Source organism: Halichoeres trimaculatus, unplaced genomic scaffold, assembly GCF_033239565.1.
Source record: "Halichoeres trimaculatus isolate MK-OKI-2021-1 unplaced genomic scaffold, fHalTri1.1 fHalTri1_scaffold_12, whole genome shotgun sequence".
NCBI classification, from domain to species: Eukaryota; Metazoa; Chordata; class Actinopteri; order Labriformes; family Labridae; genus Halichoeres; species Halichoeres trimaculatus.
In genome coordinates this window covers 24,777,691-24,791,184 of record NW_027437190.1, presented here as the reverse complement: position 1 = coordinate 24,791,184, position 13,494 = coordinate 24,777,691, and the positions used below count along the sequence as shown (strand labels likewise).

The window sequence follows — 13,494 nt, the reverse complement described above, 5'->3', positions numbered from 1 at the left end:
CGTGTGTCTCACAGTTAGCGTGAAAACAACATTTGAGTTTCCCATATCCAGCATTACATGACAGAACAATGGCTGCTTTGTGAATAGGGTCAATAAGAGATGGATTTTCCATTTTTCTTACTTCATCAGTGATTTCTAACACCAACACAGTTCAAGATGAACAATCTAATTAGTGCAAGCAAGGCTCCTTTTTATTGCAGGAGAGCATCACATTGTATTTACAAGTTTAATCAAAACATCCACCAGGTTAATGATGTTTCACCTACATTGCTGCATCCTCACTGGGCTGCTATGTTATTACCAAATGTTTAATTACAGGCTGTCACTCATACGTCTACATTACCGGTGGTTGGCTTAGCAGAGACTTAGTACAGGCTTAGAATAAGACCCACAGGACGAGCAGTGAGAGAAAACAAGACATCTGTGATCAGGATGGTAGTCATCATCTGGAGACTTATTTTTTCGTACTGACATTTGGTATGGGACCTGGTAATTAACTGGCCTTTTCATTTGCAGAGTAAATTCAAAACATGTGTACCCAGGGTTGCTGATTGGAGTTAAAAAGCCAACAACACACATAAATATGCTGTATTTATTCTGTACCATGCAAGCTGCTTCCCTGAGTTTTGTCCTTTGCACAAAAACATGGAAAAAGTTATTTATTCCAACTTAAATTTATGACAAATGTTAACATAGATGACAGCCACCCAAGTATTCCACAATGCTGAGATTTCAGACCTCTGGGCACACTTTGGCTTTAAGTGAGTGTTTGGCTGACACCCATGGAGCTGCCTGCACGGCCTCACACAGAGCCATACGCACAGATTTCCCTCCCACTGATGCTATTGCAGGTGGAAGGTGGGAGGCTGAGAGAGGAAAGGACCCCCGTCCTTCCCCCTCCTGTTTTCTGGGAGGAGTGAAGAGGATCTGGGGTACAAGACTGTACAGCTGGAAGAGAAACGCAGCAACTGCATGAGCCCAGCCAGGGAGATTGGTATTGGGTTGGAAAAGCAAGAGAGCATGGATAATATGCAGTGGCAGGCACAGTACAACCAAGAGAGACAGAGATAAAGCAAGAGAACGGACCCGGCTGGAGTCCTGTTTAGAGGGGTCTGCATGACTTAAAGCAGTGTTACTGGGCTTGGTGCACAGCAGCTCAAGGTAGATAGCCAGGAGGCAAACTAAGGGGAGCATAAACACTATCATACCATGGACATAAACCAAAAACTCAGGGCTTAATATTGTATCAGGGGCACACACTCCCCAGTGACTGCTGTGAAACTCAGCGTAAGTGAAGTTGTGCATGTCTTCCACATAAAACTTTGACAAGAAGCCTCCATATGGAAGGTACTGTCCTATTACCTTACGCACATGGTGATGTTTAGGGGGTGGAGGTCGGGTAGGAGTGGGTAAAGAGGTGGTGAAGTTGTCATAGAGTTCATGACCAGCAGTGCCTGAACCAGTCCCATCATTCTTCCATGTGTCGAAGACATCTGATCCAATGAACTGGGAGAAAGAGGAGAGAACAGAGCCCACCCAGCAGAGCAGAACCACACAGACGGCACGCTGACGAGTCATCACTGAGGTGTACCTGGATGTGGAAGTAAGAAAAGTGTTTTGTAAAGCATCTGCAGTCCTACATTTCTTAATAAATCAACCTGAAAAGAACAAAAAAAAACTCCCAAAAAGAAAACATTACATAGTTATAATAAAAAAAATAATGTTTGCCTCAGCTACATATCTGAACCTGTAAGTGAGCTCCTTAAATTACCAAAAGTGCCTCTTCCTGAAATAATTTAGTAGTGGCTTGCAAAAATCCTATCGCACTCTTGTGAACTGCTAAACTGATGGATAAGACACAATACTGACTCTCTTCCACTGAAAAGATGGATTCATAGGTCACTGTCAATCAAACATCTTACACCCCTGAAGATTATTGATATTTATTCACCCCTGTCTCTTGCATGGCAGTATATTTTTGTGCTTTTCAAGCATTAAACAAACAGCCCGTTTTGATTTAACAGTATTCCATTCAATGGCACGTCCTCTCATGTTTGCTGTTTTTTTGCCTTCTGACCTTTTATTGATTTTCAACCTATGCTGCTGCAAACATGATTAAGTGTTTGTTGGCTCTCAACACCCACTTATTCACCCTCTCCCACACATACAGGGTAAGTGGTAAAGTGATGCATGTTTTATAGTTGAAGGTGCAAATATAATGCTTTTAAGGTAAGTTACACCCACAGGAGGTCATTATTTATTTTAAGTTAAATACATTTTTAGCTCACATAAAGGCTTCAGATACTTGAACTTCTTTTAACTCTCTTTAAGACTCACCTCCCTGCCAAGTGATGCATCAGGTGGGAATCCAATGTGAGCAGCATTAACAGGAACATAGTGAACTGCCTGACCAGCAGGGGGCAACACACCAGGGTTATGCAGGTGTAGAGGCACTGTGGAGTTCGCAGGTTGAGCAGCACGATCACAGGGACCCCAGCTGCACCCCCAACAGCTCCCACCCAGCCGAGACAGAGCCGCAGACAGCATGAGACACTTCCAGGTTGTAACTGGTCACCCTGGGCTCTCGCCTCTATACGGCCACCACTGACCGCAATGCATAACCTGACACTCACCACAATTACAGATACAGACACTGCACACTGGCACAAGGAGTACAGCCACATGAATTCCATCATGTCTGGAGGAGATAAAGGAAAAGACACACAAAGAGATGGAGACTGATAAAGGGAGGGAATATATTTGACTACAGTTAAAATACATCACTTGAAATAATGTTAAAGAGCAAGAAGTAAAGAAAAATCTATCCATGCTTATGCAAATTGCAGTCTCATTCACTCCCACGCTAACTGCTACTTTGGCCCTGTGCTCCCACGTGGCTGTTCCTGCAAAGACGGACCCTGCAGCGTTAAAGTTGCCTTCTCAAGAGAACAATCCAACATAGAGAAAGACCAAAAACAAAGGGAATACAAATGAGAATGGAGTGACAAAGGGAGGGAAATTTAGAGGGTAAGCAGAATGGAGGTGTAGGTCAGAATGTTAAAACAGCGAAAAGGGGAGAAAGTACAGATGTGGAAAGGATGGAGAATGTGATGCAAGTTTGTGCTGGGGGCAGAGAGACGGGCTGCGAGAGAGCAGATATTTTGATAGGTATTGGAGAGCTGTAAACGTGCCTTGAGAGTGAAAAGGTCAGGCCAGACCAGACTTGACAGAAGTTCTCCGTCGAGGATGTGAGCGCCATGCAAACAGAGAGCAACAAGCAGCGAGCCGGGTGGCAACACACTGTTAACACTCAGTGTTCTCGCCTCTTTTTACTCCTCTTTGTTTTTCCTCCCTGCTCCCTCTGGCCCTCCACACAGCATTTGCACGCTCATGCTTTCCAAGACACAAATAGGCCTGGACATTTATAAGTAAATGCTTGAACACCAACACTCAATCATACAAATACACATCCCCCTGATGAGTTATTTCTAGCACAGGCATTCAGAATGATTGGCAGCTGATTCCACAGCACTGTCAAACAACAGTCTTACATAAAGTGGAGTGTAAGAATGTTGAAACAGCAGATTAGCTGCGGCAGCTGGACACCTTTCCATTTTACATAATTAGTTTGACCTTTACAGAAAATCTTGAGTTGAAGTTGTCACTTTTTTATAAGAATCATAACTGGCTGAAATAACCTCCTTATACAGCATCATAATCACTTTACACAGTTGTCTCCTGTCTCGCCACTTGAAGGGCCTCTACAAAATTGATTAACTGAAGTAATTAATGGAGTTTAATCCACCTTATGCAAGTTTTTCAATTCAAGATGGAGGCTGGTACTCCAGGTGTAATTAGCTGACTTAATTTATCAATTAAAGTTTTTGAAATAACACTAAAGCGACAAAGCCAAACACCGCAGAATGGTCAGAGCTTTTAAAAAGGGATGAAGAGCCAGCGGTGCCTTAATGTCAAATAGATAAATTAGGATTAAAAGACACAGTTACCTGGTGCGGAGCCCTGCGATGACATAGATGGTTTATACAAGGCTTTATAATCTGTGCGCTGAGTGACTAGGCTGCCTTTTATTTCCCTCCAGTATCTTTCTCTCTATCTCACCTCTCAGTCTAAACTGTCTGCCCCCTCTGACGGAGTGTAAACCAGATTCATAAACCTCTGCTTATTCACCTGCCTTCTATCTCTCCTTTCCTTCTCTGCAAACATATCAATTGTGTCAATGTTGGAGCATGGCTGCCCTTTCCATCAGAAATGTGCAAAGGGCAACACCACTTCTGCCAGCCAGGGAAATATGTAAATAAAGTTCTCTCACACACACGTAGATAAATCAGCATAGACAAACATGCATAGACAGAAATCTGGTTTATTCTTTGTTTTTGTGATAAAACTTATCAAAAAACTTAAAAAAAATGTTTGAAATGCCTTTTTTTTTTATTTAAGTGAGAATAGGGAAATGGGAGGCAGCAGCTGTTAACATCTAAGACTTTTTTGATGGAGTGATCAGGAGAGATCAGAGACTATTTTTGCACCGCCTTGGGATTTTCCCTGAAGCAAAGTATTTGTAATCTTATTGTGTTGCTTGAGAGACAGCTGCATACCCCTAATAGATCATACTTTTTGGCTTCTGCTTTACATTATTTGGATATTTCCAGTGGTGTTATACAGTAGCATATAAGAAATGATACTCCATAACACTTCCCGCAAACTAACAAAAGAAATTTCATATAATCTAAAAACAACTGAGGTACAAAGACTGGAGCTTCCCCAATCAGAAATTTGGTTGAAAATTGTTTTGTGTGCTCATAATGTTTACTTTAGTTTTTACATGCAAATAACCTTCATTGAACTGCAGGACTGACGGTGGAAAATAGGCCTATATTTCCAAAAAATCACCCAAGCATGTCAGTGTTTATACAAATCACTCTCCCCACTGTCTGCCAAAAGGGACAAGCTCCAGTCAGGGGCATGCTGAACCCAATCGAGAGGGCTCCATTTCACAAAATCATACCCACAAAGCAATTAAAAACACAGATTAAAATGTCTTTTGCTGGCTGAAATTTTAAATACAGCTCCAGGAGCTGTTAGTTGTTAGCTGTGAAAGTGGGGACCCAGAGGAGGGAAGAGAGTATACAGATTACACAAGCAGAATTGTAATAAGTCAACACTATTATGTTCTTGCTATGACAGCCCTCAATTTAAAACTAATGCCTGTGGCCACACAATCCACCCCTCCCTGCCCCATTAAAAACTGCTGTTCTTGTTTCCTCCTTTTAAATCTACAAATTAGCATTCACTTCTTGATTGCAGGGGGAATGCCTAAAAGGGTATATGTTGATTGACACTGAAGGGGGACAAGATTAAAAAAGTAAACACTTTGTGCCTCTATTGCCTATGTTACCGTATCATAAATTACATGTGGTTGATGTTCTTTGATGAGCTGCATCGGTGAAAAAAACAACGCTCTAGTCTCGCGTTACGATCCGAGATCTACCCGTTTTAACACGAGGTGGAAACCCCGTTCCACCCTCTTCCCTTCGCTGTCCACAAGCAAGGTAAAGCGCTGTTTTCTTTCCTCGGTAAAATTGTCATTAAATAGCGTAAATTCTTCAACTTGTACCCTCGAATTGTGGCCATGCAGGTTAAAAAGATAAGATAAACGACATCGCGCTGTGTATAATGTTCTGAGGCTCGTCTGTAAGTTTTTATAAACGATAAGCTTGAATGTTGCGCTCTCACTCCAAGTCTGTGAGTAATGGCTGCCCCCATGCTACCTCGTTGAGGCCTACTAGCTCGCCAGTAGCATCTAGCGTTAGCTCTTTATTTTTTGCCGGCAAGTAGAGTTGATTTGCCTTATTCCTAGGTCGCTCTTCTGTGCAAGGTGTTGTGAACCCGGGGATTGAGTTCTCTGTGGCTATTGTTAATAAGTAAGTTGTGCTAGCGTCAGGTCCGATCTAGTGTCGTTAGCTACTTACGAGACGCTAATGTATGGCAGACTAACGCCGGTTGACCGTATAATAGAGATGATAATAGACCAGACCTGGTCTTTTTTGTGCATATGTAAAATAGTAGTTTAAATTTACATTGGTATTCCCATTAAAATCATTTGACAGCCACCCATATCCCCACATAGCAAGTGAAATCGGTTTGTGTGCCATGTTGCGCAGGACTGTGTATTATGTACGGACAGTTTACCGCGAAATGTAAAAGGACCGTACATTTGTAATGTATAATAAATGGCAGTTTTCTATCCATTGAAGATCATTAAAGGGGTATGTAACGTATAGTTTTATTTTTCTCAGATGCCAGGTGTCACAGTGAAAGACGTCAACCAGCAGGAGTTTGTCCGTGCCCTGGCGGCCTTCCTGAAGAAGTAAGTAGCTTGTATTTTATCTAAATATGAAATTTGACATAGTCATACATACTTTGCTTCACAGGCTTTGAGCATTTAACGATTTGCAGCCCTACAGCTCACAGATTCCTGCTCAGACTTGATTTTTCTAGTGTGCTTAGCAATGTGGTGGTTCCATCCATACTTATACTTTCTTTTTGCCTGTCCCAAGGTCAGGAAAGCTGAAGGTGCCTGACTGGGTGGACCTCGTCAAGCTGGGCAAGCACAAAGAGCTGGCTCCCAGTGATGAGAACTGGTTCTACATCAGAGCTGGTAAGTGGTTATGGATTTAATACAGCAGTGAATAACCAACGTACCCATGTGATTTAGAGAACAATTCACTGAAAGCTTACAGAATGTTAACTGTGGCTAAGATAAATAATGTGGAAAATGCAGAAATCTTTAAAAACAGTGCTAAAAAACTCTTATCTTCATGAAGTTGCTTTAGCAGGTGTCATAGGCATGTGCAAAGTAATGTAAATGTGAAAATTTTTCTCTTTTTTTTTGTGCTAAAAATCTCAGAATACAGAACATTGTGTGTATACATCTGTGCACCCATCAGAAACATGTCTTGGCTTTTGTATTTCAGAAGTTTTAAAGTACATACTGGTTTCATTTATTTAAAACCAAAAAAAAAAAACATTTTTTAAAGCCTAATTTAAGGTGAGAGCTTTTATTTCCGTACTGATCTGTTTTTGTAGCTCATGCACATGTGTGGTAGCACATATTGGGCAGGACTGGAAAAGAAAGATTTGTGCATTTTTCCATCCTCATGCTGAGAGTTCTTCTGAAGTGGTGGCCAAGGGTTGTAAAATGGTCCCAGATACTTCATTACAATTCTCTAATCCAATTTTTTTATTACTTTTAGATGATGATATAAAAGCATACAGCTGGACTTAATGAGTTGTCGGTTTATAGAAACCTCTGTTCAGAGTGGTTTTATTCAACCACATGTCAGTGTCAGGAGCTGATGCAGCTCCCTTAAGAACTATAATCTCTTTATATCACCTAACAGCTGTATAGATATTTGTGAAAGGCATACAGTTCTAATGCTGTGTCGGATTATTTTGCTCCATAAATGTCAGCACAAAAACTTGCTGGGATTTCACATCTGGTTGATTTTTGCCTTGGATTGACCTTGTGAATATTTATCTTGAGATAACATGTTTGGTCGCAGTTATAGTATCTGAAATAGTGTATAAATCAAACTGATGAGAAATAGTGTTGAAGCTTCTTTCCTAAACTGTCAAACTGATGCTCTGTAATGCTCAGGCCCCAAATTGTAAGGTTATATAAGGTTTTGACTTTTGATCTCTGCTCTCACTTCCAACTTCATGAAATATGAAAAACCCTGCTCATTAATTTTCCACTGATGGTTTCATTTCTACAGCTATAAGCTCACTTATCCTAGCTCTTAGCATTTTGAGATTGAACCCTCAAAGCATGCTGAGCTGCTGAAGCTGTGTTATAACCTCATCTCCTCTCCTGCAGCATCCACAGTCCGCCACCTGTACCTTCGTGGTGGTGCTGGTGTTGGCTCCATGACCAAGATCTATGGAGGTCGCAACAGGAACGGCGTGTGCCCCGCTCACTACAGTGTAGGGTCCAAAAATGTAGCTCGTAAGGTGCTGCAGGCCCTTGAGCTGCTCAAGATGATTGAGAAGGATCCCAATGGGTGAGTATCTCTGTCAGTAGGATCCAGTGGATGATAACCTGCATTTAAAGCTTTTAATGCCCTAATACTCCTGTGAAAACAGAATTTTATCTATCATGCAATGTTAACTGAGATGTTTTTTGTCTGTTATGTATTTCACATAGCTGCCGGCCTGTGTTAGTTTGCTAGTGTGTGGTTGTTTTTGTCATTTTGGCATGATTAGTTTTTGTCTTCATCTCTGTCATACACAGTGATAAAAGCTACACCTGCATTTTAGAAACCAGTGTTTATGATGCTGAATAATTGAAACCTCTTAAAAAACAAGCCTGAAACTTGAGTCTCTAATAAAATGTAGTCATATTGTAATGAACTGGCTTCCTGATTGATTCAAATTTTCATTTATCATTTTAATTTTTTGAGTGGCAGTGGGCAGAAAAAAATATTACTCAGTTATGGATAGTCCTTTGTTTCAGGGTTAATCATGGTAGTTTTTTTCCTGTGTGGATGGATAGGGTGTTGATATACAGCTTTAACTTTCTGTAGAACAACATATGCTTGTGTAAGACTTGATCTTGTATCGAGCTTGTTCATGGTTTTGTGTATTCTATGGTGATCTCTGGATTCTCTGCCTTAAATAGCTCTTCTTTTTTTTGTGTTTCTTTCAGTGGTCGCAGACTCACCTCCCAGGGAACCAGAGACCTGGATAGAATTGCTGGCCAGGTGAGACACCAAGCAGTCTTTGTTCAATAACAGGGATTAAGTTGTTCTTTACATTTGTAGTTTGACTTCAGAATATTAATCTGAAAAATGAGTGACATGTTGTATCCATTCTTTATTCAGCCCATATACATATTAGGTAGACTTTTACCTTTGGAGAGTTTTGCGGACCTAGATGCAGCGTTAATATCTAACTTCACATTAAGTAGTGGGATATGTTGCTGTGGACATAAAACCCCAAAGCCAATGTTCTGATTTGAACTTCATGCTCCATGTTAGATGAATGACTTGACTTTACCTTGATGACGTCATGCTTTCATAGCCTAGTTGAGAATGAGTGTCATGGATTTTGAAACATGCGGCTCAAATGAATGAGTACTTGTGAGCAACATGTACAGTCTGCTTTCTCTGTAATTCAAACCTCCATGGAAAACGTACTTGGCCAATCGGTTAAATATGAGAGCTGTTTGGTTTTGGGCTCCACTTAAAGTGTCTAGCTGCTGCTCCTCCACAGTACCAAGCTTTAACTTTCTAAAACATTGCTCTGAAAGGAGGTCACACTGGGCAACCTGTGAACACACACACTCATGCACTTACACATTAAGAATTAAAAAGTAGCACGTTAATTGTCTTGCAAAGGTCTCTAAAGTGAATTTTAGTTGTCAGACTTTGGCCTTGGCTGATGTGTTGGTCTTGTTTTCTACATTCTAGTCCAGCCTGCTAAAAGTTAAATGTTACTCAGTCTTGGAAGAAAACCTTTACCTGGCCAGCCTGAGGTTTCTATGTTATTCATTGAACATCCAGGGAGCCTGTTTGTGATACTCTGGCATTTCATGTGACGCTCAGGCACCCCAGGCATGGTGCCTTAGAACTGTGATCACACAAATATCACCCTTTCCTTTGATGCAACACCTTGTCTGTTGAGGGAGTACACGGCCTGGTGTCATTTCAACATGCAAGATCTTTTAAGCACTTGTCCTTGGGCAAATATTTCTCTAGCAGCCAGGTGTGTTGTGTTCTTGTGTGACACACAGCTGGAATTGTTTGTTGATCTCACTGAACAAATCACAGTTGGGCCTTGTCAAAAATCAGGCGTGTGGTAGCAGTGTTGTGATAATCCAAGGGTAAAAGGGGTAAACATGAGGAGGGAATTTCATGCTTGGCGAGTCCTCCGTATGGCACCAGTTTTCTACTTGTTTACCCATGCTAATGAGCAGTATGCAGATGAGCAGATCTGGGATCAGCCCCGCCCACCTGCAGGCTTTTGACAGGTCCTTCATGTGTTTTGGTTTTCAGCATTTTCAGAGTAATGCTTTTCTGTTACATCCAGATTTCTGCCATGTACCACCAGATCAAATTCCATGTTCCTGGCAGCAGCAGCTGGAGCATTAGCAATTTTCTCCCCAAAACCGTGCCTCAGAGTCCAAACCAAGTTTCTTTTGGTAGCCTCTTGCTCTCTTTGAGGTGCTTATTCCTGTTTGAACACTAGTTTGTTGTGGGTTTGCAAAAACAGTTAAGGAATAGAATTTAAAGCAGATGAAACATCTCATTTGATTGCAATTGATATTTAGTTTGAATCATTTCCGTAAACTAAAGCTGCATAATGAAACATTTAAAATGCCGTTTCCCCCAAGCAGGTAATTAGATTTTGATTTGAAATAAGATAACTTTTGAAGCCTCTTTTACATGTTGTCTGCTCAGTGTGTCTCATTCTGTGCCTTTTTCTCTCCACAGGTTGCAGCTGCAAACAAGAAAACTGTTTAATAAATGTTTTTTGGAGAAAGTTGAACTCAGAGTACTCGTTTTCTTCTTGATTAACATGAACCTGAGTGTTCTCAGGGGTATAATGCCTTGCTGAGTTGAACCAAAGATATGACATGGATTGGTATTTAGGCTTGTTTATCTCTCACTAAGGCTTGCCAGCCGAGGTTTGGATGAATGTTAACTTTATGAACTGAGCCGGCCAGAGGACAGTAAGCTCCTACGTAAAATTGTAACTGCTGATTTCTGGCTCCCCGCTTTAAACTCAATTTATTCTAAAGGGCAGAAAATGACCATTCAGTTTTTTATTTTTTTTTTTCAAACCTCATCCTCTAACCAGTGAAAGCTCACTACAGGGTGCAATTTCATTACCCTGTCTGAAAAGGCTTCCTGGGAGCTGTTCCATCAGTGAGCCTGTACTGCTTCTCATCAGCGGCCAGCTCTAAATGGTTACGATTCAAAACGTGCCTTTGTTGCCTTTCTTTCTCCTTTCACTGCTGATGTAGTTTGAACGGATTCATCTACAATACCATGACAACCTAGGAAATGGATGCAGGTGATAAAGGCTGATTAAATTTCCATGACATGCTTGGCGGGTCAATATTTGGTTTGGTATGATGTCATGATTTAGCCAATGATCCAGGGCCACAGTGCCACCTAGAGACATGTTCCACTAACAACAAATAAAAAAAAAACGACCTTTAAAATCTGATTAACAAATATGCCACTTTTATTGATGATACACCGTTTCTACAATGAACACATATAAAAACTGGGCTATTTGAAAAGCTGTCATGAGAAATAAGTCCTGCTTTTATTCATCCATGTGAGTAAATTTGTTCAATTAAAGCAGAGCCTTAAACTGCTCCAACTGGCACTCTAATTCCCTGATAAGGAGACTGAAACGGTAGTAAATGTTTGTCAACCGAAACCGGATGAGTGTATCTGTGAGGACAACCTTTTCTTAGAGTTTGGTTGATTCTGTTTACTTTACTCCTTTGGAAACTGTGAGAGAGGGTTGTTTTGTTAGACGTTGCCAAATCAGAAGAGGCAGTTGAGTGACTTAATTTGGCGGTGCTTCTGAAATCCTGCAGAGGGTGCCAAAGCCTATAGAATATCTATCATGGCCATACATGTCTCTGTGTGTTGTGATTATCTCTGAAGTACCTTAACATGTATTGAAAGCAGCAGCACTTGGTCTCCTTCCATTCATTGAGAAAGTGTCCACATGGCTGATGTATTCTGCATTTTACTATGTACCCACACACAGATATTTCTACAGCTCTACTGATTCTCTGATAAAAGCAGTTTTCCTGATGTGGCCCAGCTCTGGCACTCTGCACAATATACACCACTCCTCAAAATCTTGTTTATCATGACAGCTTCAGGAGCTCTTCACAAAGAAATGTAATGCACGGGGAAAATTGACTGCAAAACATCCAATCTCTTTCCACTCTCATTTTCAATTTGGGCCAGCGGAGCTTCATGTGCCTGCGTTTTCTATCCCCAGCTACCCTCAAGGCAACAAAACTACAAGCCCAACCAAATGAGAAGAGAGAGGAGTGCAGTGTTCACGTATATTTGAGATAATACAGATTGCTTTTATAGTGTTAACTCAGTTCATGTCCGGATTTAAGGAACAACTACCAGAAGGCATTGTTTGTTGACAGGGCTGAGCTGTTGCACGCTGCCTGCTGTGCCCACTGTGTGTCCGTGGGAGCCAGCCTGCTCTTGCTGCTGTGTTTGTCAGATATTGTGTGTTGTATATCCCTGGACAGTGAGTCCTCTGTGTTTGCCCATCTCTCATCCACTGTATCTGTGTGTGTACAGTACACACGCTGCATCCGCCTTCCAAGTGAGCGGTTGCCTGTCTTTTTTTCATGTCAATCATCATAAACAGCCTCCATCATTCTGCTGCAGTCACAGAATATTAATCCAGTCTTTTATAAACAGCTCTCTCAGTCTCTCATCTCTACCTGTGTGTGTCCTGTGTCCACCCACTGCCTGCTTTTTTCACTTAAAGACCAGCTGTTCCTGCACACCTGAACACACCACGACTCCCCCTTCCTGGCCCATCCCTCTCCCCCTCCCCCTGTCTCCCCTCATGATCCTTCTTTCTTCTCTACCCTGTAATTTGAAAGAAAGAGGAGGATAAACATGTCCTTGAGTGGTACAGAGAAATGTGAGGAATCCACCAGAGGAGGTCTGCTGTGTTAGCTCATGAGCTACTGTTTGGCTGCATATGTACATGTGTGTGCTTGCTCATGTATGTGGGTGTTTTTGTTTTTTTTTTTCAAGTCAGTTTCTGCTCCGTTCAGTCAATTTGTTTTTGCACTGATTTGTTATTGTGTGCTGTGTAATTATCTGCAGGCTTCACTATGGCAATTACTGCAATGGAACGATTACCATTTTAACAAATGCACATCCAAGTGGTTGGTCGTGCCTTGTGTATGTGTGTGTGTCTATGTCTGTGTGTGTATGTGGAGGTGGCTGCACCTACTCACTCTCCCAATTCTCTGGCAGCTCAGCTTGATCGCACTGAGAATGGATGCAGACCTGCCTCTCACCTCCTCGGGGCTGGAAACAGCAGATAACTAAGAAATGTCTCAGCTGCACAAGTCTCTTTAAAATAGAACCACTATCAGGAGAGCTGCTGCACATACACTCACACACATTGTCAGCCCACAGCTTCATACCCTGTGGCATGTTTTCCTCAGAAGACAAGACATACCTCAGAAAGTTCCCCAGCATTCCCAGCCGAGCATATGGAGTTAACCAAGTTTCTTGGAAAAGCAGAGACAGACCCCGTAGTGTACGCCTTTAGCTTAGCCAAGATAAAATCAGTCCTTCCTGTCGCTCAACACAATGCTTTTCTCATAAACTACATTCTCTCTTATCAGGAGCATGGTTCTTTGTTTCCATTTAGCTACTGCACTTTTAAGGAACCTCGATCTGA

General features: G+C 41.6%; 2 protein-coding genes across 2 annotated transcripts; one reads left to right on the top strand and one right to left on the bottom strand.

Annotated features, from left to right (window-relative positions):
- Nucleotides 1–732: 732 nt before the first annotated feature.
- LOC141800627 (adenosine receptor A1) lies at nt 733–2,693 on the bottom strand. The gene is made up of 2 exons (XM_074683290.1): nt 2,338–2,693; nt 733–1,591 (listed from the first exon to the last, which is right to left on the bottom strand). Exons 1-2 carry the CDS (start codon nt 2,691–2,693, stop codon nt 733–735), a joined length of 1,215 nt encoding a protein of 404 aa, XP_074539391.1.
- A 2,795-nt stretch (nt 2,694–5,488) lies between these two features.
- rps19 (ribosomal protein S19) lies at nt 5,489–10,566 on the top strand. Its single transcript, XM_074683595.1, has 6 exons — nt 5,489–5,570; nt 6,318–6,388; nt 6,579–6,679; nt 7,898–8,081; nt 8,726–8,780; nt 10,512–10,566. The coding sequence occupies exons 2-6, from the start codon at nt 6,318–6,320 to the stop codon at nt 10,539–10,541; spliced, it is 441 nt and encodes a 146-aa protein (XP_074539696.1). The 5' UTR covers nt 5,489–5,570; the 3' UTR covers nt 10,542–10,566.
- The last annotated feature ends 2,928 nt before the right edge of the window (nt 10,567–13,494 follow it).